General features: G+C 52.1%; 1 protein-coding gene across 4 annotated transcripts in view; it reads left to right on the forward strand.

Annotated features, from left to right (window-relative positions):
- The window catches only part of DPP6 (dipeptidyl peptidase like 6), a 1060979-nt gene that overhangs the window by 989460 nt on the left and 45988 nt on the right, over positions 1 to 25531 (forward strand). For all 4 annotated transcript variants that reach the window (XM_045166493.1, XM_025292131.3, XM_025292128.3 and 1 more), the window contains exons 12-16: positions 43 to 81; positions 4985 to 5092; positions 6849 to 6940; positions 7672 to 7719; positions 9046 to 9164. In XM_045166493.1, the coding sequence (XP_045022428.1) occupies positions 43 to 81; positions 4985 to 5092; positions 6849 to 6940; positions 7672 to 7719; positions 9046 to 9164 (406 nt within the window). The remainder of the gene's footprint in view (positions 1 to 42; positions 82 to 4984; positions 5093 to 6848; positions 6941 to 7671; positions 7720 to 9045; positions 9165 to 25531) is intronic.

Raw genomic sequence — 25531 nt, forward strand, 5'->3', positions numbered from 1 at the left:
TGTGTACAGACGCCTTCCTCTAACACTCTTATTTCGTTTCAGAAACATGAGGATGAAAGTGAAGCCTGGCTGCACAGACAGGTAACTATTCCGTGTGTAAATCCCACACTCGCCATCTCCACCAGCCACCAGGTCCCCCTTCCCCAGGTTTTACAACACGGCTTCTCATGTTAAATCCTACAGGAAGCTCCAGGAACACACACACACACACGCACATGCAAGGTTCCGTGGGGCGGTAGGGCCGCTCAGCACCCCCTCGTCCCCCGCCCCAGGAGGCCCAGCAGGGCTAGAGAGCCATGGGCTCTGTGTGAGGGGCTGCAAGAGCCTGCCCCAGGGTCGTGCGGTGTTCTCAGGTCTTGGGGTGTCCCTCTGGTGTACCAGGGACAAGTCCACACAAGTTGCCTGGATTTAACAGGTACTCAGTCGCGTCCATGGAGAAGGCAATGGCACCCCACTCCAGTACTTTTGCCTGGAAAATCCTGTGGATGGAGGAGCCTGGTGGGCTGCAGTCCATGGGGTCGCTAGAGTTGGACACGACTGAGCGACTTCACTTTCACTTTTCACTTTCATGCACTGGAGAAGGAAATGGCAACCCACTCCAGTGTTGTTGCCTGGAGAATCCCAGGGACGGGGGAGCCTGGTGGGCTGCCGTCTCTGGGGTCGCACAGAGTCGGACACGACTGACGCGACTTAGCAGTAGCAGCAGCAGCAGCAGTCGCGTCCAACTCTTTGCGACCCCATGGACTGTACCTCACCATGCTCCTCTGTCCCTGGGACTCTCCAGGCAAGCATCCGGGAGTGGGATATCGTCTCCTCCTTCAAGGGATCTTCCCAACCCAGGGATCGAACCTGCATCTCCTGCTCTGACAGGCAGGTTCTTTACCGCTGAGCCACCTGCGAGGCCCACTTTGGTGAAAGAAGACGAAACGTGGCTGATGTTCCTGACTTTCTCGTCCTGGTTCGAGGAAGCCTCCTTTGAGGAGGGGACTCTGGACGGGTCCGCTGAGTCTTCCCTGGATTTCCGTCCCCGACTTGGCTAAGAGATGCAGGTGAAGCAGGCCTGAGGAACTGGAGGCGATCGGATGAGATCTGCAGTCAATCACCCCGACAAAAAAGTTCAACTCCCCACAAAAAATAAAACCTTCCGCACTGGTACTTTCTTTCTTCGGTTATTTTTTTCTCATTGCACAGCCTGACGTTAGAAAGCACACGTGGAAGGTTTTGGAAGCTCACTTCCTTCTCGTCCTACTGAATGGGATGAAAATCGTCTGAAAATTCTATGGGCAAAATCAAACTGGATTTGAGTTTCAGAATGATGGTGGGGACAGCAGAGGTGCACTTCTTTACTGACAGGATAGAGTCTGTTCGTGGAGAATGACTGAAGCTGGACTGTCCACAGTGGCTCTCCAAGGACATCCTAGAAGCTCCGTGCGCACCCGTGTTACCTGCGGAGTCAGCGGTCTGGCCTCACCTTCCGTCAGTTATCTCAGGGGAGGGCTGCGGCCTCACCAAAGGAGCGATTCTTTAGATCCATCTGTGTCCTGCCCTGGGCCCGCCTGCTGCAGAAGAGGAACACTCATGTGGCTGCTTGTTTCCTGTGTCCAACTTTGAATGCCAGGTCCCCGCTAGGAAACACCCATCATGAGACTGTGCTCGAGCGTCATAAAGTATTCGCTGGGGAGCTGAGGAGTTCTTGAGTGCCACCTGGACCAATGATGCGAGCGCAAGCACCAGATGTAATGTTATGACGTGCCTCTTAAAAATCACACAAAATGCCCAAGTGGTTGAAGCGAAAGAGTCAGGGAAAAAATTCATTATCTGCGTAAAGTCATCTGTTCCACTAATAGGGAATCATGCCAGACACCTCGCTTCGTGGATCTCAAAAACTCATGTCCACCGCTTCCACTTGCTTCACGGCTGAACAACGTGCCGCCGGGTGGACAAAGCACGCTTTGCTCTTTGGTGACGGCATCTGGGTGGTTCCTGCCCTGCGGCTGGTGCGAGTCATGCTGCCGAGGGCACAGCACCGAGTGACCGGGGCCGCCCGCCATGTGACTCCAGGTCCCTGAGATGCCCGGGATGACCGAGCCAAGAAGCGGGAGGCTGCGTGGGGGCTGCTGCGGCTGCCGAGCTGGAGGCGGAGGAGCAGCGAGTGGATTCCGGGTGCCCCTCAGGGAGATGGAAACCCGCCAGGGCGTGTGCCACATCACGAACGTGCCCGAAGCTGCGGAGGGTTTGCTTTTATGAACGTGTCTTCGCTTCTGTCGTCCTCGGCTTTGTAAGGAATGAATCCGCTGGAGCAGCCATCTCCAGGATGTCTCAGTGCAGACAGGGAGAGGGTGTCTGGGTCCCAAAGCAGGGAACATGGTGGAGTCCTAGACTCTGTGCCTGGGGCGTGGAAGGGCTCGGCCATCGCAGGTGGGGAGTGGGGTGTGCGAGGGGCCAGGCCTCCCACCACGGGCAGTTCATGTCTGAGCCGGAGGAGGGGGGATGGACTTAACTGAAGCGGGGTGCAGTTTGTCTCCTCATGGGCAGAGCACTGTGGGGAAGCCAGGGTCAGAGGGTCCCCTTCTCACCCCTGCCTTCCCAGTTCAATCCCTGGCTCGGGAAGATCCCCTGGAGGAGGAAATGGCAACCCACTCCAGTGTTCTTACCTGGGAAATCCCACAGACAGAGGGGCCTGGCGGGCTGCAGTGCCTGGAGTGGCAGAGTCGGACTGAAGCGACTGAGCGCACACACACACTCCTGGTCAAAAGTCATTGCACTTTCCCACTAAAGACACATCTGCTGCGTGAGAAACCAGGTCGCAGCGAGGCTCAAAGGCTGGTCTTCCCCCTTCCTGCCAAGGAATGTTCCCAGGATGGATGTGAAGATGACATGGCGATGCGTGGGGCCTTCTCAGTGTAAAAGCGAGGCTTTGGGCCAGGATTAATTATTTATTACATTTACTCATAGTATTTTTCTCTGCCAAAAGTGCAGACATTTCCCCCTCAGAAAACGGATGCAGTATTGTGGTATCCGTCCTGCAGTTGGCAAATAAAAGTGCCTGTAAAAAGCCAGATTTACTGCTGGGTTTTTCCGTCACCTCTATTTTTAAATACCATGCTTCCAACTCTAAATAGAAAAATAAATATTTGCAGATTAGAGGTTTCATTTTACTGCAAATATTCATGAAGATTAAATGTCACTTTAATCACATCTTGGTTTATTTCTCTGGGCATATCACATTTGCATGTGTTCATTCACCGCGGGGAAATGAGTTCTCCTCCTGCCAGCTGGGGTTTATTTACCATTTGTTCCCCTCCGCCTTAGCGTGGATCTCCTCGAATCAGAAAATGTATGTTGTGGCCTACTAATTGGAAACCTTCAAGCTGCAGCTTCACAGAGGCTGGGGTATCGCCCCCCAAAGCAAAATCCCTTTCTGCCCGTCCAGGCAACCGCCAACCTGAGGGGGGTGCGGCTGGGCACTGAGGGGGACTCCTCAGCCTTTAGGGTGGGGAGCAAACCAAGCTGCAGGCACACGCTCCAGGCGCCGGCTTTGAGTCCAGCCTGGAATTCTCTCCCCCAGGGAAAACTGGGAATGCTGGTTTCGTCTCCAGGGGAAGGAGACAGTGCATGCGTGGCGTAGTTGTGTCCCATCACTTGCAACCCCAAAGACTATGGTCCTCCAGGCTCCTCTGCCCATGGAATTTCCCAGGCAGGAATACTGGAGTGGGTTGCCATTCCCTCTTCCAGGGGTTCTTCCCGACCCAGGGCTGGAACCTGAGTCTCCTGAATTAGCAGGCGGATTCTATACCTCCGAGCCCCCTGAGAAGCCAGCAGTGACAGAGGATCCAGGAAAACGTGTGCCGCCTACCGAATGGGCGTGGGGAACGCCCTGCTCCTTCGACAGCGGCTGAGAAGCACAGTGAGGCCCAGAAAACACTGTGCTCCCTCCCACGTCGTAGCACACACGGGGGCTGTCCTTGTTTGCTGGGCTTTTTTCCTTTCTTTTTTCTTGTCTCCGTGGTGGGCTATTCAGTATGAGGTGGATTTTATTGGATAAAAGGTCAAAGGGTAGAAAGAATAGAATCCATTTTTAGGCAAGATCAGGTTTGTGCTTCTTCAGAATTATGATCGTTAACTCCTTGGATGATAGAAACAAACTTTTTTACAAAACAGAAATAGACTCACAGACATAGAAAACAAATTTATGTTTATCAAAGGGGGCGGGGATAAGTTAGGAGTTTGGGATTAACATATACATCCTTCTATATATAAAATAACAAAGACCTCCAATACTTTGACCACCTGATGCGAAGAGCTGACTCATTGGAAAAGACCCTGATGCTGGGAAAGATTGAGGGCAGGAGGAGAAGGGGATGACAGAGGATGAGATGGTTGGATGGCATCACCGACTCAATGGACATGAGTTTGAGTAAACTCTGGGAGTTGGTGATGAACAGGGAGGGCTGGCGTGCTGCATGCAGTCCATGGGGTCGAAAAGAGTCGGACAGGCCTGAGTAACTGAAGTGAACTGTCTGGCACAAGTTACTGTGTTCACTGTCTTGTAATAACCTATAGTAGAGTAGAATCTGAAATATATATATATGTACAGATACACACACATACATAACTGATCACTTTGCTATACCCCTGGAGCTAACACGACATTGTAAATCAACTCTATTTCAGTTTTTTAAATGGTTTAGCAAACACCCCTGGAGAATTTTTCAGGGCACCCTGGATTCCATGGCCCCAGATAAGCGGGGAGCCTGACCCTGCACTTCCCGAGTGCTAAGCTGTCATCTCTGAAGTCCTCACTTTCTTTTAGGAAGCTGGAGGTTTGACATGTGATTCCCAAGGACAGAAAAGGCCCCACATAGACTTCATCCCTGTTGGAAATAACACAGGAAGTGTATCTCAAGACGTGTTTATCCTGGTTCAACCCTCTTGAAACCAAATGAAGCAGTTTATAGACTTAATCAATGGCTTCTGTCCGCAGAATGAAGAGCCGGTGTTCTCCAAGGACGGCCGGAAGTTCTTCTTTGTCCGAGCGATCCCGCAGGGTGGGCAGGGGAAGTTCTACCACATCACCGTCTCTTCCTCGCAGGTGAGCCCCCCGGTCAGGTGAGCCCCTCCCAGCTGAGCCCTCTCCCTAGGTGAGCCCCGTCCCAGGTGAGCCCCCATTGGGTGACCCCCTCCCAGGTGAGCCCCCATTGGGTGACCCCCTCCCAGGTGAGCCTCCCCAGTTTTTGCTCAGCAAGTGGGATTGGCCCCCCGGGGCCAGGGCTGAGTGCACTTGTCACCTTCAAGGTGTGCAGAGGGGAGCAGGGCCCCAACACTGGAAGCTGGCTCCCCTGTGGGGCTAAACGGCCCTGCTGAGTCAGCCGTGCTGAGCGTGGAGGTGGCGTTCGCCCCTCCTGTTTCCGCTCAGGAGCGCAACACGAGTGATGCTGCTGGTGACGTCAGGGGAGACCCTGGGCACTCTGCTGGGCCTGAGCTCAGGACACGCAGACCACTGTGTGTGCTGGTCTGCCCGGTCAGCCTGGCCTCCCTCTTCTGGGTCCTGGGGGCCGGCCCCGTGCCCTCGTGTCCCACCTCCACCGTCAGCCAGAGACACTGCCGTTGCCTGCGCTGGAGCTTCGGGCAAAGGGCCGAGGGTCACTGATCGGGGAACGGGGGAGCTGAATACAGTGCGTTTAGACAGAGCAGGCCGCCAGCAAGTCCGCCCCCTGCAGGGGGGGCACCCGGAGGCCTGCCCCCTCCCCACAGGGTGCTCCCGGGGGCTGCCCTTCAGGGACCCGCTTTTAGGAGGGAGGCGAGGGCTGCTGTCCTCCACCTGCACGGCCCTAGGCAGATGGGTCCGCGTTGAAGCAGGTCCAGAGCTGTTCAGGATCAGGACATGTGAATGAAATTGTTTTTTAAAAAGTTCTCAAAAATATCCCATGACTGTAAAGTAGGTTCCTATTCATGGTATGACCCCAAGGGTAATCTCCAAGGAAAAGTTCCAAGAATACCCCAGATTGAGTAGCCTTGATGGGGCAGGCTCCAGGGCTGGGTGCCCGCTAGTCACCCAGCAGGAAGCACGTTCCCCCAGGAGAGCTCCTCCCCAGGGACCCTCGGCCCCCACTGCCCTGTGGGTCCCCTGGCCCCCGCTTCTCCCGATGGGCCCTGCCCCCACTGGCTGTCCCTTGTCCCAAGACCACCCCTGGGGTCCCCGCTCCCAGGGCACCCATGGCTCACGCCTCGCATCTCACAGCCCGGCCCTGTGGGGACGGCCACGTCTTTCTCCATGTGTTATGGTTTAAACTGTCACAGTTGTTCTGCTCTGGGAGGCACTTGGAGACAGACCGTGTGTGCAAATGTGCAACACGCAGGAGAATGCCTTCAGACCGTCCCTGTGACGAACAGCCATGAGGACCAAGGCCAGGGTGGCCTTCGCCGCCTCCACCCCCTCCCTTCCTGGCTTTATTCTTTCTTTCCCTGCCATGTCGTATCCACTTCCCCGTGTTTCTCTGCTCTCTCCTCGTCCCCCTGTAGTGATGAGCCACTAACTAGATTCACAAGCTGTGAAGGACACTGTCCCAGCCTATGAGACACTGGCGGTTAAGACGCAGAGCTCGCGGCAGGAGTCGCTGGCGATCTAGTCGCGCTGGCTGATGAGCGCGGTGACCAGGGGTCCTGCCCGTCACAGCAGCACTCAGAGAATCGGGGATGGGCAGAGGAGGCCAGGGTGGGGCAGGAGGAGGGGTCACCCCAGGGAGGCCCTGCTCACCACCTCGTGTCTGAGGGTCCCGGGGCTGAGAAGGGAGGCTGCGATCCAGCCCCTCCCCAGCCCCGCACCCCCGCCCGCGCCTGTGTTGCAGCCCAACAGCAGCAACGACAACATCCAGTCGATCACCTCCGGGGACTGGGACGTGACCAAGATCCTGTCCTACGATGAGAAGCGGAGTCAGATGTGAGTGAGCGGCCTCCTGCCACCCCGCGTCCTTCTCCGCTCGCAGGGCCCTCGGCCCCGACCCTCCCTGTCTCAAGGCCCTAGCTGCCACCACGCCACGTCCCGAGTTGCCGGGTCCTAGCGACAGACGCTGCCGGGCCTGCAGCCGTGCGGGGCCCTGAGCCTCTGCTGGCTCTCAGGGGTGGGGTCGGGGAGCCAAGGGCCTCCCCAGCGCACGTTCACTGCTTCCCCGCTTCTGAGAGAGAGGGCCAAGACGGAAAGAAGTTATGGGACTTCCTCCAAACGGTCGGGCCGGTAACGTCCGGAGCTGGGGCTCCACTCAGGCAGGAGGGACGCCGCCACCCTGCCTGCTCCTAGACCAGAGCCTGGGTTCCCACGTGGGGTCCCGGGCGGGCATGGGCCGAGGAGTCGTGGAGTCGGGCTGCGTGTCTGGACTCCCGCCCTGTGAAGGATTCCCGCATCCAGACCCAGTTGTGCACCCTGCGGCCGAGCCCTGGGCGGTGCGGGCACACCTGGGCCAGCGGAGGTCTGCACGGGAGCGGCGCCTTCAGCCCGTGGGAGTGTGGCCGTCCCCTGCCGCCCACGGGGAGCTGGCCCCGGGCAGGAAGTTGCCAGCTGTGGGCCCTGAACAGCGCACGACCCCTGGGGGGCGGCGGGGGGCGGGCCTGACGTGCCAAGTACCAACCTGCCCCGAAGCCAGCTAACCTCTGTACCCCCGTTGGTCTTCACAGCTACTTCCTAAGCACGGAGGACCTGCCAAGGCGGCGCCAGCTCTACAGGTGCGTCCCCACCCTACTCCCCACTCCGCACCCCGACCCCCAACCCCGCCCACCCGCCCGCCCTCTCCCCGACCCCGCCCACCCGCCCGCCCTCTCCCCGACCACGCCCACCCGCCCGCCCTCTCCCCGACCACGCCCACCCGCCCGCCCTCTCCCTAACCACGCCCACCCGCCCGGCCTCTCCCCCAACCCCGCCCGCCCTCTGCCCCAACCCCGCCCACCCACCCGCCCTCTCCCCAACCACGCCCGCCCTCTCCCCAACCCCGCCCACCCTCTGCCCCAACCGTGGGGCACCGTTACCACCCCCGCCACGCTTTCCAGAAGGAGGCAGCGGCTGGTTCCTGCCGCTGGCTCAGGGCCACCTAAGGGGACTCGTGGTGTGAGGCCCCCGTGGCCTGGATGGTACCTGCCCCCCGACCCCTTCAGGTGCACTGCCGCCCCCTCCAGCCGCAGAGTAAGGGCTGCACAGGGCGTCCTTCAGAGGTGGAGAAAACTTGGGCACATCCCTGCCTTCACAGGCCCGCTTCTGTCCATGGACGGGTCACCTCTGCTTGTCCACCCGGATAATCCCATCCGTCCCGCCTCAAATTAGCAAAGGGGGATGTAGACTGGCCCCCCACCTGCCTCTGACTTGTCCTGTCAGGACGCTGACCCCTTCCCACCAAAAGGTCTTCCGTCCGGTGGACGGTTTTCACGTCCGGACCCTTCCTGTGCCAGCAGCTCAGACCGGGACTTCTTCCAGGCTTCTGGAAGGCATCTCGGTGTCTCATAGCCTCTGATAACACCTGTTGGCTAAGTCTTCGGGGCGTGAAATCGTGCTTGATCAGCAAGGCCCTGAGTGACAGCTGCGGGTCACCTGCTCCTGTTCTCGGCCCCTGAGTGAGCAGCCCCCTCCCGCCCGCTCAGTGGTCGTGGGGGAGCCTGGAGCCCAAGCACTGCAGTTTCGGGAGCCCCTGCCTTGCCTTGACCCGGTGGTAGGCGCTCCAATGGAAGTGAAAGACCCCAGAGCGCGTAGATGCTGCTCCCAGAACGCTGGTCGCCTGCTCAGAGGGACACAGCGCTGGAGACAGCACCCCACACTCTCCCACCAGGACTTGCCCCGCCTGGGTGACCCCCAGAAGCAGCTGTGCCCGGGGGGCCCCTGCCCTTGGCGGGGCAGGGAGAGCTTGTGACAGCCGAGCCTGGCACCGAGGGGGTCCCAGCAGGGAGACCGGCAGGGAGACAGCGCCCCCAGACCTCCCCTGTAGGGGAAGCTGGCGGGCCCCTCGCAGGGCTGGGACTGAAGGTCTTGCCCGCGGTGACCGCTACCGCCCGCCCTCCCTGCAGCGCCAGCACAGTGGGCAGCTTCAACCGGCAGTGTCTGTCCTGTGACCTGGTGGACAACTGCACCTACTTCAGCGCTTCCTTCAGCCCCGGCGCCGACTTCTTCCTGCTCAAGTGCGAAGGTGAGTTCCGGCTCACGGAGCAATGTTCCTGGATCACCTCTGTCTGGAGCATTGCTGATGTTTTACATCTTATAAACGGTTACAGTTTATCAGAGTTTTCTCCACATGCTATGCCGGTTAACCCTAAAAATCACCTACATTTTCCTTTAAAAATATATATATTTATCTTACACATGGATGGATGCAGATCATCTAAAAAGGTGATACAACATTTCAAAAATTATTAAGTATGTGTAAAGATTGAGATATAAAAGAACCCGGAAAAAAAAATTTCTTTTCCCAGGACCCAGTGCATAGATAATTTATCCCATACTTCAAAAAGCTCTTGATCACACCAGTCAGCATACACAAAACAGCAGGCGAAGTCCCAACATGGACAAAAATGTTTGCATCTTGTCCTCATGTCTTGGAAAGATACGATAGGAACCCACAGAAAGGTAAGAGATAATAAATACAGTTGTAACAAAATATGTCTCAAGGAAGAGCTTGATCTACTGAGATCATCTCTTGGAGGAAACTACTCTGAGGGCAAGAAGAGACCAACACCAGGAGCAATTCGATCCCAGGGTCTCAGGTGAGGCGTGAAGAGCCTTCTTCAGGCTGTGATAGCCTTGATGGCCACTCAGTAGCTCGGGACCTCGTCCTCTCTTAACAGCGTCACCATCTGAAATCTCAGCCCCTTCATCACCCGAGCGCAGTCCCAGACGCTGTCCTTGGATGATGTGATGGGAGGAAATGGCATGTTGGGTGGGGGTTGGGGGAATCTGAGCTACAACTCTAGGCCCCAGTCGCCTGGAAGCATCCTACCAGACTCCTCTTTTCCCATCAAGACCTGTTGCCCAGGGCAGGACCTTTGTGAAATTAGGTGTTGGGAACATGCAGAGATGCACAGAGCACAGAGACTGGGGAGTGTGGTCAGCAGACCCACCAGGAGCGGGAGACAGGGGCCGGACGGAAGCTGCAGGACCAGAGATCTGACTCCTTACCTCTAGGGGAGGATGTGGCCTTATGGTGTGGAAGGTCGTGATGAAATACAGAAGAGAAATGGAAGTCCTAAAGAGGAAGTCCCAGAAATACTGACTGGATGGGAAAGGTGACAGAGCCTCCCTCAAGGAAGGTCTCGAAAACAAGGCAGATGTCATTTTCCAGAAATAGGTGTAAATTCGAGGCAGACAGTGAGCTGCTGGGGGCTTCAAGCTCTGTGTTGTCCCTGGCCAAGGTGGTCATAGTTTGGGTCTCGTTCTTGGGTTCTTGCTAACATTCCCCAGAGGATGAAATGGTTGGATGGCATCTCCAACTCAACGGACAGGAGTTTGAGCAAGCTTCGGGAGTTGGTGATGGACAAGGAAGCCTGGCGTGCTGCGGTCCATGGGGTCGCAAAGTCGGAGACGACTGAGCGACTGAACTAAGTGAACTGAACTGAATGTTCACCAGTGTGCACTCCTGCTTGGTTCTGCAGGGTCTTCTCACAGCAGAGCTCAGTGGGAAGGGCCTCATGTGAGGACGGCAGGCTCTCGTTCTCCAATCCCGCGGACCCCCACCCAGGGCTGAAACTGAACGGCTCTCCCAGGACGTCTGTGGCCCTGGGTTTGGGCACAGAAGCTCCCGTGTGCAGGTGGTGGACGTAAACATGGCGCCCGCATTGGGAGGCCCCTTGGAAGCGTGTGGAGGTCACTGGACATTCATTTGTGTGCAGATTTCCTGTCCTCCTGCTGGCGTCCGTCCCAAGTGGGGAATAACATTTCTTTTTATGTTTATGCTCCAGCCAGTCCAGGGACTTGTTTTCTTTATAAAGCTGCCTGTATGGTGGTCTGTGGATATTCTGGGTGAGGAAATGACTCCTCAGTGGCCACTGTGAAGGAAAACAGAAGCAGAGAGCCAGTAGGGCCATCCCAGGTCACAGACATGACTCGGCCCCTGAGGACCCCGTGAGCTCAGCTTCAGAAGCACGGGCGTCCCTCCCCACACACAGGCCTGGACCCACCACAGACAACTGATTCATAGAGTTTGAAGGAGAGGAGACCTCAGAGACCCTGTGACCTGATCTCCACCCCCTGCTGCATCTTATTAAGAAACTTAACTCTTAACTGATCGTGGACTTGTCACCTCAGGACTTTTTGAATCATTGAAACGTAGTGTTAGTCATTCAGTCTTGTCTGATGCTTTGCGACCCCATGGACTGTAGCCCCCCAGGCTCCTCTGTCCATGGAATTCTCCAGGCAGGAATACTGGAGTGGGTTGACATTCCCTTCTCCAGGGGATCTTCCCCACCCAGGGATTGAACCCAGGTCTCCTGCATTGCAGGCAGGTTCCTTCCCATCTGAGCCACCAGGGAAGCCCAGTAGATATAAAAGTAGATCCCAATGTGTAGCCCACAGGAGCGTTTATTAAACTCCACGCCCTCTCCTGTTTGCTTCTTCCACACTCCAAAGCCACTCTGATAGACTTCTATTTATTTGGCTGCATCGAGGCTTGGTTGCGACACCTGGGGTCTCCGTTGTGTCCTGCGGGACCTTTGGTTGCGGTGCGCAGATGCTAGTTGTGGTGTGCTGGCTCTGTTGCTCCGCGTGGCGCGTGGGATCTTAGTTCCCCAACCGGGGATCTAACCTACGTCCCCTGCATTGCATGGCAGACTCTTAACCGCTGGACCACTTTCATAAACCTCTGAGCAGCATTTAACTGCTCCTCCCCCACCGCTGCAGGACTCTACTATGTAGGTAAACTTAGCTTCTCAGATGTAAGCAGAACAGCAACTACAATCTCTCCTTATAAGGCTGAGGGGAAATGTAAGGGCAGCTGGACGATTCTCTTGGGTGAATTGGGAAAGGAAAGTCTGTGGGTGCTCCCGGGCTCAGAAGTGTCCGGCCCATCATGTCAGGAACCATGGATGTTCACCTCGGCTAAAGATTGCGGTCAGAGGATTTACTAACTAGTTCAAGGTGCACCCTAGCCACTGAAATAGAGGCCCAGTCAGAGCAGATGCAAGCTCCCCCCACATCCGTACATAAGGGCTGGGTGTCATAGCCACGTGAAACGGTGGCAGCCCCATGTGAACCTGCTCTTCTTCCTTTTCATGGACCTTCCATCATGATGGTTTCTGGTAAGCTTATCCGATGTGGGTCTGTCACCTTCACTTATGCTGCAGTGCCCAGTGGTGGTATCCCATCATGACCGATCACAGCTCATCAGTAGCTTGCAGTCAGAACTTCTGTCTAATTAGTCCTCTGGCATATAGTTCTTCTCCTTGTTGTTGGTGTTGTTCAGCTGCTAAGTCATGTCCAGCTCTTTGTGACCCCATGGACTGCAGCACACCAGAATCCTCTGTCCTCCACTGTCTCCCAGAATTTACTCAAACTCATGCCCATTGAGTTGGTGGTGCCATCCAACCCTCTCATCCTCTGCTGCCCTCTTCTCCTCCCGCCTTCACTCTTTCCCAGCATCAGGGTCTTTTCCAGTGAGTTAGTTCTTCGCATCAGGTGGCCGAAGTATTGGAGCTTCAGCATCAGTCCTTGCAATGAGCATTCAGGGTTGGTTTCCCTTGGGATGGACTGGTTGATCTTCTTGCTGCTGTGGTAGACTTTGTCCATCTTCCTCACTGTAGCGTTTCATCCCGTCTCATCATCATGTACTTTCTCCTCTAATTGTTCATTCACATTTCCTCTGGTTTCTCAAAGATTGCCACTTTTTATGTTTCTTTATAATTTTTAATTTCTATTATGTGACCAGTTTAAAATATGTACATTATTGTTATACCTTTGCACACTGTTAGATTAAACATAGGCTAAAATAGAATATAAGTAAGTAAAGACTTGGAAACGTTTGCAACGCGTAATCCACTCGTCACCTGGCTGGATCCCATCTATCAGTGTCAGCATTCATATCTAAATGGCGTGGGCTTTAGGCAATCACTTAGTACTTCCATGAGGCACATGTGTAAACCGTGTTCAGTAGAACTTTGTGGAAACTCACTTGCATATTTAATGTAGGGATTAGGTTCCTTTCCAGATCTCTGGGGCCTGGCAATGAAGCCAGCTGCATCCAAATGGTTGTATTATGATACAACATCTTATAATGAGATCAGATCTACTCTAAGATATACCAGCAAGCCTCAGTTTACATGCTGAGTTGGTCTTCTCAATGACCCTGTGAGGTAGGTAATGGAAATAGTCGGTATGTGTCCAGCTTCTTACATGTTGAAAAGTACATTCCTATAGTTTAATCCTCGATGCCCATATTCCCAGGTCTGACTCCTTGTAATTTATACTCTTAGCACAAATAGATCTGCATAGAGTGCCCTATGCTCAGTGTTCCACATGCCCATACTTTTGCCTGGCTGCCCAGTGACCTCCTGTACACCCCCCAAGATTTCTCTCAGGCAAGAATTGATGTTTATCCCCTGCCAGGTGTGTTGAAAATGTTAGTCATTCAGTCATGTCCAACTCTTTGTGACCCCATGGACTGTAGTCCCGCCAGACTCCTCTGTCCATGGGATTTCCCAGACAAGAATATTGGAGTAGGTAGCCATCCCCTTCTCTAGGGGATCTTCCCAACCCAGGGATCGAATTGAAAGATTCTAGCTCCTTGGAAGGAAAACTACAATGAACCGAGACAACATATTAAAAAGCAGAGACGTCATTTTGCCAACAAAGGTCCACAATAGTCAGTGCTGTGGTTTTTCCAATAGTCATGTACAGATTGCAGAGTTGGACCATAAAGCAGGCTGAGCACCAAAGAACCGATGCTTTCGAATTGCAGTGCTAGAGAAGACTCTTGAGAGTCCCTTGGACTGCATGGAGATCAAACTGGTCAATCCTAAAGGAAATCAGTCCTGAATATTCATTGGAAAGACTGATGCTGAACTGAAGCTCCAATACTTTGGCCACCTGATGTCAAGAACTGACTCATTGGAAAAGACCCTGATGCTGGGAAAGACTGAAGGCAGGAGAAGAAGGGGAGGACAGAGGATGAGATGGTTGGGTGGCATCACCGACTCAATGGACATGAACTTGAGCAAACTCCAGGAGACAGTGGAGGACAGGGACGCCTGGTGTGCTGCCGTCCATGGGGTCGCAAAGAGCTGGACATGACTGAGCCACTAAACAACAACAAGAGCAGCCAGTGTCTACACGACCCCTCCATCAAGACCCCTGCTTCTCTGATGCGTTCTCATGGAATGTGCTGAACACCGAGCAGATAAAGTACATCTGTGTCACAATAATCAACATATATGTGCTTTATGATGTGATTACACCAGAATATCACAGTTATGGTTTAGGGAGAAAATCTAACACATCTCCCCTGCCTTCTTTGATCCAGACAGGTGTCTGTGTACCTCCAACCAACCCATCTTCCAGAGAAAAGGCTACCTATACATCCATTCTAAGAATTTTTCTTTTTTAGTTTTTTAAATTTCTTTATTCTGGGTTGCGCTGCATCTCCATTGCTTCGCACAGGCTTTCTCTAGTTGTGGCGAGAGGGGGCTGCTCTCCGCTGTGGTGGCTTCTCTCACTGCAGAGTGCGGGCTCTAGGCACGCAGGCTTCAATAGTTACAGCACGTGGGCTCAGGAGTCACAGTTCATGGCCTCCAGAGCACAGGCTCAGTGGTTGTAACACCTGGGTTTAGGTGCTCCACGGCATGTGGAATCTTCCTGGACCAGGAATCAAACCAGTGTCCCCTGCATTGACAGGCAGATTCTTATCCACTGCACCACCAGGGAAGTCCCATACCTCAGTTTTAAATGGTTATAAATTTTATTTTTTCCAGAAAAGAGCTTTTTTTCTGATATATATTATATAGTACATTTGAAGTCAGAAAAATAACTTTTGAAATCAGGCTTAGGATCATAAACTTTAGACAAGCACTATGTAATAGAAACACAAATGAGCCACATAGATAATGGAAGTTTTCTAGTGCTTATATTTTAAAAGTAGAAACTGTAATATTAGTGTTAATACTATATTTTAATTTACTTAGTATAGTCCAAACATTATTTCAACAAAAAAAATCTACGTAAAAATTTTAAATGGTCATAAACTCTAAATCCTGGCACATTGACACTTCACTTTCTAAGACGACTTTCAGCAACCTCTGCACGTCAGATTTTCTATTTTTGATTGTCCAACCCTACTTTCAACTATGACACAGCCCTGAACAGCAAGTCAGCATCAGCATCTTCTGAGTCATTACCATTGGTGTCAGCAGTCTTCTCACCAATAATGCACTCTCATCTGTAAATACCTAATTATCATTCACATTTATGTTTAAATGTCTTATTTAGTCAGTTGCTCAGTCATATCCAACTCTTTTCGACCCCATGGACTACAGGACACCAGGCTTCCCTGTCCTTCACCATCTCCCAGAGTTTGCTCAAACTCATGTCCATTGAGTTGGTGATGCCATCCAACCATCTCATCCCCTGTCGTCCCCATCTCCTCCTGCCCTCAATCTTTCCCAGCATCAGGGTCTTTTCCAATGGGTCAGCTCTTCACATCAGGTGGCCAGAGTACTGGAGCTTCAGCTTCAGCATCAGTCCTTCCAGTGGATATTCAAGATTTATTTCCTTTAGGATTGACTGTTTTGATCTCCTTGCTGTCCAAAGGACTCTCAAGAGTCTTCTCCAACACCACAGTTTGAAAATATCAGTTCTTCAGCTCTCAGCCTTCTTTATGGATCAACCCAGTATATTAATATTTGCCTCAAGCTCTATGGTAGGAAAAGCAGTGGGAGATATTGGCAGGAAAGCAACTGGGTCCTGAGCACATTGGGAGCTGGGCCATGAGCAATACGGGCTCAGAGGCCATGACAGCAACCCCAGCCATTCTTGCGGTCCTGAGCCAGGCCGACGTCGCACTGAGAGCATCAGCAGCAGCGGGTGAAACTCCGAGCTGTGTTGACCTGGCGATTCTAGCAGGAGCCACACACCGCACTCGAATGGGCAAGAGGCTTGCTCCATCTGCCCAGGACCCTCCCCTGCCCTGCTGATGCTGTCTCTGCTCCTGAGGTGGCATCTGGACTCGCCTTCCAGGAGCATCACCTGTGACTCTCTATAAAGACCCCAGAGCATGTCCCATTTGCAACTCAGGTTTTAAAGCTGCCTGGACCCTTCCCTCATCTGTGTTCTGTTCTTGCTCCCATCTTTGCCACTGGACGGTCCTTCCCAATCTTCTAAGCTGTCACACTATGCCTTCCCTGAAGGATGCTCTGATTCACACCAGCCAGCCCTGTGGAAGTTTTCTGAGCAGTTTTTTTTTTTTAACTTTACAATATTGTATTGGTTTTGCCATACATTGACTTGAATCTGCCATTGGTATACCTGTGTTCACCATCCTGAACCCCCCTCCCACCTCCATCCCCATCCCGTCCCTCTGGGTCATCCCAGTGCACCAGCCCCGAGCACCCTGTATCATGCATCGAACCTGGACTGGCAATTCGTTTCACATATGATAATTTACATGTTTCAATGCCATTCTCCCAAATCATCCCGCCCTCTCCCTCTCCCATAGAGTCCAAAAGACTGTTCTACACATCTATGTCTCTTTTGCTGTCTCGCATACAGGGTTATCATTACCATCTTTCTAAATTCCATATATATGAGCAACTGTTAATATTCTTGATGATTCTTTTAAAACCCTCTTCCTGCTGTGCCTGAAACCCCTCTCCTTTCTCTTTTCCATCTTGGAAATCGACACCGACTGCTTCTTGACTCTGACACCAACTCAGTCCCTGCCCCGTCCTGCGTCCTCCCCCACAAGGTCACCCATGACACTCTCACTGAGGTCTCCTCCTCCCAGAGGTGAAAGCCTCTGACTCAGAGAAGAGGGGTGAGCAGGGCAGAGCAGGCCACGAGGGCAGGGGACGGAGGAGTTCGCATTGGTCTAATGAGAATAGTGGAAAGTGAAAGACAGATTGAGGGGAACAGATCCATGGATCCATGTAAACGCTGCAGTGTAAGGTAGCCCTGAATAACATCACACAATTTCACAAGCACACACCTGGAAGAGTGTCTAGTGGGAGAGCTTCACCAACAGGCTGGCTTCTTGAAGAAGAAGAAGTTTGTCTTGAGAAAAAGCAGAGCACTCTCAACAAAGGGAGGAGTCTAACCAAGAATCAGAAGCGTGGATTGGACTCACAGGTTTGTAGAAATACAAGGAGGGGGAACAGCGTACAAGGTGGGGGTGCCACCAGGCAGGACGGGGGGGGACCAGGTTTCCGGAACCTTACACGCCCTGCTCAGGAATTTAGATATCAGCCGGTAGGTTGTTTGCACTGACTTTCATTTCTCATATAACTCACTTAATGGGCTTCCCTGGTGGCTCAGCAATAAAAACTCACCTGCATGCAGGAGTCACAGGAGACCCAGGTTTGATCCCTGGGTTGGGAAGATCCCCTGGAGAAGGAAATGGCAACCCACTCCAGTATTATTGCCTGGAGAATCTCATGGACAGAGGAGCCTGGCGGGCTGCAGTCCATGGGGTCACAAAGAGTTGGACACGACTGAAGCGAGTTAGCATGCATGCATGCATGACTCACTTAACAGAATGTGTAATGGTGTCATAAACATTTTAAGTCAGATACCAAGCAGGTTTCTGGTGTGCGGCCACATGTATCTAGCGAGAAAGCCTCATGTGAACGGAGGCAGGTCTGAGGTGGCCAGGCCACTGCGAGAAACCGTGATCCAGCTGCAGTGATGTGACTGTGGGCGGTGCTTACAGAGTCTCCAGCTGTGCGAATGAAAACAGAGAAATGGTGTTGAGACTGAAATAAAACTTCTCCTTTAACTCTACTCTCTCATTCATTTAGAGTCTATTTTTTTTATAGACTGACCTCATATTGGGAAGTTATAAACTACACTGTAAATTTAGAAAGTGAGTTTATACTAACAAAATACAGCTGTTGGCTATTTGACGCATGGGAGTTCAGCATTACCTTCTGTTCTAAACAGGGCCCCGCTGCTGAGAAACTGAAAGTCCACTCTTGGTGTATCAGGGAGCCAGTCACAAGGTGGCCTTGGCAGGTGCGTGACTCAGGGAGAGAGCAGCCGGATGTGAGTGTGTGAGGGTGGACCTGGACGTGCCCCCTCCCCCGGGCTGTTCTTGGAGCCACAGCGTAAGGACAGGGCCACATGCGTGAGGGCAGCTCCAGCGCCACGCCCCACAGCCCGGCACCCGGCCTTTCTGAGCCTCGGGCTCCACGTCTGTGAAACGGCTTGTTTTCTGGGTTGTGTTTACATTTAAGTAACTGAGTGACTTCACTTTCACTTTTCACTTTCATGCATTGGAGAAGGAAATGGCAACCCACTCCAGTGTTCTTGCCTGGAGAACCCCAGGGACGGGGGAGCCTGGTGGGCTGCCGTCTGTGGGGTCGCACAGAGTCCGACACGACTGAAGCGACTTAGCAGCAGCAGCAGCAGCAGCATCTCCCGGAGCCTGTGAAGTGCAGCACCACCCCCATTAGTTCTTCGACAAGTGACCACAGCCATGTCGATGTCCAAAGCCCGCAGGGAGCACCTTCGTGCTTGTCTGGCCCATTAGCTATGCCAACACACAGCTTCACGGTCCCAGCAGAAGCTTTGAGGTGCTCCAATAAGTTAGAAGTAATCTTTTGTTTCACCTCAAGCAGGTGGTTTCTCAGACAAAAATAGAGAGACAGAGAAATTCTTGATCTACATGGGTCCTTATTTCTCATCAACTCCAGAAATCTCTGTCCCAGTTTGGAAAGCCGGTCATGTGATTTTTTAAATTGAAATATAGTTGATTTACAGTGTGTTACTTTCTGCTATTCGGTGAGCAGTGATTCAGTTACACTCATATATAGTATTTTTCATATTCTTTGTGGTTTATTGCGGGATGCTGTGCATAGCTCCCTGTGCTGTAACGGTAGGGCCTTGTTGTCTATCCATTCTGTACGTAACAGTTTGCATCCATCTGCTCATCCCGACCTCCCAACCCTTTCCTCCCCCACCCTCTCTCCTTCGGCAACTGCAAGTCTGTTCTCGGAGTCTGTCTCTGTTTCCTAGACAGGTTCATTTGTGTGGTGTTTTAGTTTCCACATATGTGACATCATATGATGTTTATCTTTCTGGCTTACTTCACTTAGTGGGATAATCCCTAGGTCCATCCACGCCGCTGCAAATGGCATTATTTCATTATGTCTATGGATGAGTCATATTTCATTGTATGTGTGTATGTAACACCGTATCCATTCATCTGTGGATGGACTGCTTCCATGTCTTGGCTGTTGTAAATAGTGCTGCTGTGAACACAGGGGTGTCTCTTTTCAAAGTAAAGTTTTTTCTGGGTACAGGCCAGGAGTGGGCTGCTGGATCCATGCGGTAACTGTTTTCGGTTCTCCACGGGGGCTGCACCAACGTCCGTTCCCGCCCACAGGGAGGCGCGCCCCCGCCCCCGCCCCCTCGCCAGCACTCAGCCACGCGGTTTTGCGCTCACACGTCATCGCGTTGAGTTCTCCTCGGCGCCGGGCGAGGCCTCTGTCCTCGCGTGTCTGCAGGATTCGCGTGTTGGAGGCGCGTGCACACCGAGAACCTAGGAGGCCTGCGGTTCCGGCTGGGGCGGGAGGCCCCGCGTTTGTGAGCAGCCTCACTGCTCCTGGCGCTGTAGGAGGGTGGGTGCGGGAGGACCTCCCTTCCGCGGCTCCCGCCCTGACCTGCTGGGGCCTCCCGGCCGTTGGCGCTCCTGCACCGTCCTTGCTGTCGGCCCCTGGCTCTCACCGTACAGCAGGGACCACGGGACTCTCCGTCCAGAAAGAAAAGGACACGCAAAGAAGGAGAGGAAGCCGTGCCATCCATTGAGGAGAATGTTTCTGAAGGTTCCGGATCACACGCCGTCACATCACAGCCCAGAGTGGGTCCTGAGACTCAGAGCGCTCTCTGTTGACAACTTGGAAGCTTTCTTCAATCACTGGTTGACATACAGGCCTCGATGCTCTGGAATAAAGCCTCTGAAATCTAGACACCTCTGATTTAGTCACTGAGAACACAGGCAGAGCCGAGTAGACGTTGTAAAAGGAAAAAAATCTCTCTTAAAGGAACAAAGCAACAAAAAAAGCCTGCTGAAGGGTTGTCGGTTCTGTTTAGGAAAACTCCTGAATGTCGTCTCTGCATTTCGGTGCTAATCTCTGCTGAATTTATATCCTCATTTCAGCAGGTGGCAGTTGCTTAGAAAGTTGCAAAACATGTCTCTTTCTAAACAGTCTCTTGAAATGAGGCTTCTCACAAGTTCAGTTGAGACTTTCCCACTTGGTGCAAGTGGGCGCATTTTATCTGTTTTCCTTTTCACAACAAGGGAGCTTGCAGAGACTAGGAGTCTCTTGTCACTGCAGCTCATTTACCTGCAGGTTCAAACCTACAGCCGGGTCCCCTCACCCTCTGCGGCTGCCTTCGGGGAGCTGACCCCTGCCTCCAGCTCCAGAGTCTTAGCTGTGCAGAGTAAGCTGCTGGCAGGAGATTTTGGCATTTCTTTTAAAAAAGTAAGAACGCATTATGTCTCTTCTTTATCACAAATGAAACTCATGTGGAATAATTGATTAGGAGGCCTTACAAAGTAGAATGCAAACCATCTGACTGGAAAAGCAAAACCTGGCTGGTCTCCCTCCCAGGAGAGTCACGGCACCCTCAAGCTCCACCGCGAGCCCCTCCCCCCGACGTGTTCCAACCTTCCCCTCACGGGTCCACGCGGCTCAGTTAAGAGCAGCTACAAGGAATGCTAAGAACACGAGAGGGTGCCCGCCTGCAGGACTCATGTCTGTGGGAAGACACGCGAACGGAAAGGTCCCCCCGGAGTCAGAGCTGCACCACCCTGTGCGCAGGGCCGGGAGAAGCCGGAGGGATTCCCCAACTCTGTGCCTGGGACGTCGCTGGAACCACCGCTGGAATGAGACGCTGCCCCTGACCTCGGGGAAGCTACAGACTCTGGAGGCTCCCCTGACCAAAGTGTGTGAATTCAGAACCCGGACGCTGCTCTAAAAGTCAGTCGGTCACCCTGTTCCTTCCCACCAGCAAAGCCACCACCCGTGTGACAGCCGAGGACGCCCAGACACCCAGCCCCTTCCCCCACAGGCGTGTGGCCCATGGAGCCAGGAGCAGAGCCTGCCTTCCATCCGTGCCCGCGAAGTCCAGGTGCCCGTGACGAGTGTTTGTCACCTCTCATGCGCTGGGGAAAACTCATCTCATTGCTGATTGCTTTTCACATTGCTGATTGCTTTTCACGAGACTCTCCTCTGCAGACCTGAGTGCACTGAGCCCCGGCGAAGCCCCAGACACAAGAGGGCACTGCAGCCCTGCGTTTAGCGCCTCTTCCTAGACCCGCTGCAGGGTCAGGTTTCTGGTGATTCACGGGGCTCAGCCCGGTGTCTCCGCTGAAACCAGCATCCAAACTGCCTCATCTGAATATGTCAGACCACCCAGTGGGCCACAGGGGACCGACCAGTCCACTGCAGGCAGGAAGTCTTTCTTTGGTGCCTGCAAGCATTCAGACTTGGGCTGAATGCTGGGCATGCAGAGGTGAGCAAGGCAAAGGCTGCCCTCAAGTAGCCCAGCGTCTGCAAAATTACCAGCTGGCCGAGGGGGCAAAGGAGCATGGAGGGGAACCGGCTTGTCAGGCACCTCTGCTGGAGGTGGGCTGCCTGCCCTCTGGCTTCTGGTGACTGGCAACATCCGTGTACCTGGTAGTCAGTTAATGATCATTAACTGATGGCTGTTAAGCTTCCGAGCTGAGCAACAAATAGGCTCAAATGACCAAAGGTTATCACTGAACATACCTGTGGAAAAAGGACTTTTCTTTACTTCATGGGTGAAATAAACAGTCCCAGTGGCCTTCAGGACTGGCTGAAGTGGGTGTGGATGATCTGAGCTGGGGTCTGGACCTTCAGAAGCTAGGTTCGCCTGTCTGTAGGTGGGAGAGCTCTGACAAGACTTGAGTCTCCACTCCTAACTAACCCCTGTCTAAGCTGTGAACATGGGATCGTGATGTCCAGGGCTAAGAGGTAAAATCTCATCTGTTAACTGGAGAAAGGATCATCATTCGTGGAGCCTGGAACGTGGATGAATTCAAGTGTCAGTTGCTCAGTCATGTCCGACTCTTTGTGACCCTATGGCCTGTAGCCCACCAGGCTCCTCTGTCCCTGGAGTTCTCCAGGCAAGAATACTGGAGTGGGTTTCCATGCCCCCCTCCAGGGGATCTTCCCAACCCAGGGATTGAACCAATGTTTCTTAAGTCTCCTGCATTGCAGGCAGATTCTTGACCACTACCGCCACCTGGGAATCCCCCAAGTACAAGGCACGTGGCATATTCTACCGTTTTGTTCGTATCACCATTTGGTTCCAGAACAACTCTTTAAGAGGAAGATGCCAAGGACCAGCTAATAAAGGTAACCTTCTGAACTCCAATCAGCTAGACAGTGTTGCTGCAAAGATGAACACTGAGGTTCACTGCCCTTTATAACTAAGAAATATATGTTCGTGAGCAGCCACGTGGATGGACTGTGCCTGCTGTCGGTCCTAGCAATACCACAGACAATTCTGCACCTCAGTTACTCGTCTATGAAGTGGGGATACAGCGCCTACTTCACAGGGTTATTTTAAAGACTAAAGTGACTAACGTCACTGCATGTAAAACACTTAGAACAGTGCCTGATGTGGTGATCGTGGTGTAATTATGACGTTGTTGCTATTCTTATTCTTATTCTTATTATTATCATCACACTGGTACTACCAAAGAGGGAATAGTCAGAGGAAGTATCACAGAGAAGACACTGGAACTGGGCCTTGCAGGCAATGCAGAGGTTTAGAGGAGACTAGGTGAGCAGGGCATCAAGGGAGAGGTGGGGTGAGCAGGCACAAAGATGTGAAACAACACAGCTTCTCTTCTAAAGAACAAGGCGTTGGGGAGGTGTGTGTTGGGTGATAGGAAATTGTCGGAACAATCTTTGATTGTTCAGAGGAGGTCTTTGATTTCATGTCAAGGGTTTCAACTTTGTCATGCAGGGATTGGAGAGCGACTTGAGGGTATTAATCAGAAGAGTGCCAAGGTCAAAACTGTGTGGGAGTCTTTGGGCGGAGGTGAGGAGGGCAGTGGTGAAAGTGTTACCAGGGCAATGGGAGGTGGTGGGAGATGTCTCCGCAGGTGTGGAGAAGGAGACCACTGAGGAATCAGATATGGCAGTGTAAGAGAGTTGAGTGTGGATTTACCAACCTTTAAAAGAAGTGGTCTCCTTGTTCTCCATCCTTGAGTCCAAAAGGAAAAACAGGAAGCTTTGTATCCACCAAGTGTCAGGAGCCATAGGGGATCAGTTCCTGGTCACCCCAATACCCATAGTCAGGTGGCACCCCACCTCACAGATCCTGCACCAAGAACTGAGGCCTCTGCCCTCAGGATGCACACCCAGCACTTGGCGAGTCACTCCTGCTTACATTCAGTGGACTGACCATGAGCGGTGAGGGGAAGAGACACAAACTGGTGGTCAGCAAGGGGCAGAAGAGGGCAGACCGAGGGGCACATTAGAGTCCCACCAGCCAGAGTCTTCCAGTCTGAGTCAAGACTTGATCAAGTTCAAAAAAAAAAAGAAGATAAAGTGTAGCCTGTCCTCATTGGGATTATAATAAAAGTCCCATTTCTTTGCATTCTGTAATTTGTCATCCAAATAAGTATCATCCTTCTCAGGAAGCTGCACAACTTGTTCCTACAAGAGGCTATTCCTCAGAAGAATTTAGGATATCCCTTGCAGTATGACGTTCTTGAACCAGGCTCCCAAGGAATCTGTAGTTCTTCCCTTAATAATAGACTTGGTTTTTGACAGTTACTGTAATCATCAAACTTAAAATATCCTTTGTTACATAATTTAGCTCTAAGTGATCTTTTGCACTTTTTAAAAACCAGAGCTAACATCTAAAAAAGGTAATTGGGCAACTTTGAGGTTATTCAAGAGAACAGGCCACAGCCTCTGCGCCTCACCATTTCCCAAGGCATACATCCTGTCCATGAATACTTTGTCCTTCATTTATTCAGCAAATATTCATTGACTACTTACTGTGAATAAGACACTGTACATTTTCTTTTGTGGGATACAGAGTTGTATAAAATGGGTTCCTAATCCAGTGGTCATGTATGGATGTGAGAATTGGACTGTGAAGAAAGCTGAGTGCTGAAGAATCGATGCTCTTGAACTGTGGTGTTGGAGAAGACTCTTGAGAGTCCCTTGGACTGCAAGGAGATCCAACCAGTCCATTCTTAAGGAGATCAGCCCTGGGATTTCTTTGGAAGGAATGATGCTAAAGCTGAAACTCCAGTACTTTGGCCACCTCATGCGAAGAGTTGACTCATTGGAAAAGACTCTGATGCTGGGAGGGATTGGGGGCAGGAGGAGAAGGGGACAACAGAGGATGAGATGGCTGGATGGCATCACTGATGGCATCACTAGTCATAGAACTGTCTAGTCCTGAACTAGTCCCAGAACTATCAGATCACGATACCACCAGATAATAAGAAGTATTATCACAAGTGTGAGAGACAGGACAATACAGGAGCTGTGGGAAGTGTACTCATAAGAGCCTTGACCCCACCCTGGTCCAGATCCAGCTCGAACATGCACAGGGATGGATGCAACAGCCTGTTTCACTATTTCTCTTGTAGTTTGCCTAACCTCACAAAACTGATCAAACTAAGCTCCTTCCTTCGCATTCATACTTTGTATTCTGTGAATTATGCTAAACATCTAAGAACTTCACCCAGGGTGATGCATATCGGGCATAAAAGTTTTGCTGTAGCTCAAAGGCAGAAGAGAAGTGAAAGGCAAAGGTGAAAAGGAAAGATATATCCATCTGAGTGCAGAGTTCCAAAGAATAAGGAGAAATAAGAAAGCCTTCCTAGGAGGATAATGCAAAGAAATAGAGGGAAACAATAGAATGGGGAAGACTAGAGATCTTTTCAAGAAAATTACAGATATAAATGGAGCATTTCATGCAAAGATGAGCACAATAAAGGACAGAAATGGTTTAAGCCTAACAGAAACAGAAGATATTAAGAAGAGGTGGCAAGAATACACAGAATAACTATACAAAAAAGATCTTAATGACCCAGATAACCATGAAGGTGTGATCACTCACCTAAAGCCAGATATCCTAGAGTGCCAAGTCAAATGGCCCTTAGGAAACATCACTACAAACAAAGCTAGTGGAGGTGATGGAATTTCAGTTGAGCTATTTCAAATCCTAAAAGATGATTCTGTTAAAATGCTGTATTCGATATGACAGCAAATTTGGAAAACTCAGCAGTGGCCACAGGACTGGAAAAGATCAGTTTTCATTCCAATCCCAAGGCAATGTCAAAGAATGTCCAAACTACTGCATGATTAC

This window comes from Bubalus bubalis, chromosome 8, assembly GCF_019923935.1.
Source record: "Bubalus bubalis isolate 160015118507 breed Murrah chromosome 8, NDDB_SH_1, whole genome shotgun sequence".
In the NCBI taxonomy this organism is placed as follows: Eukaryota; Metazoa; Chordata; class Mammalia; order Artiodactyla; family Bovidae; genus Bubalus; species Bubalus bubalis.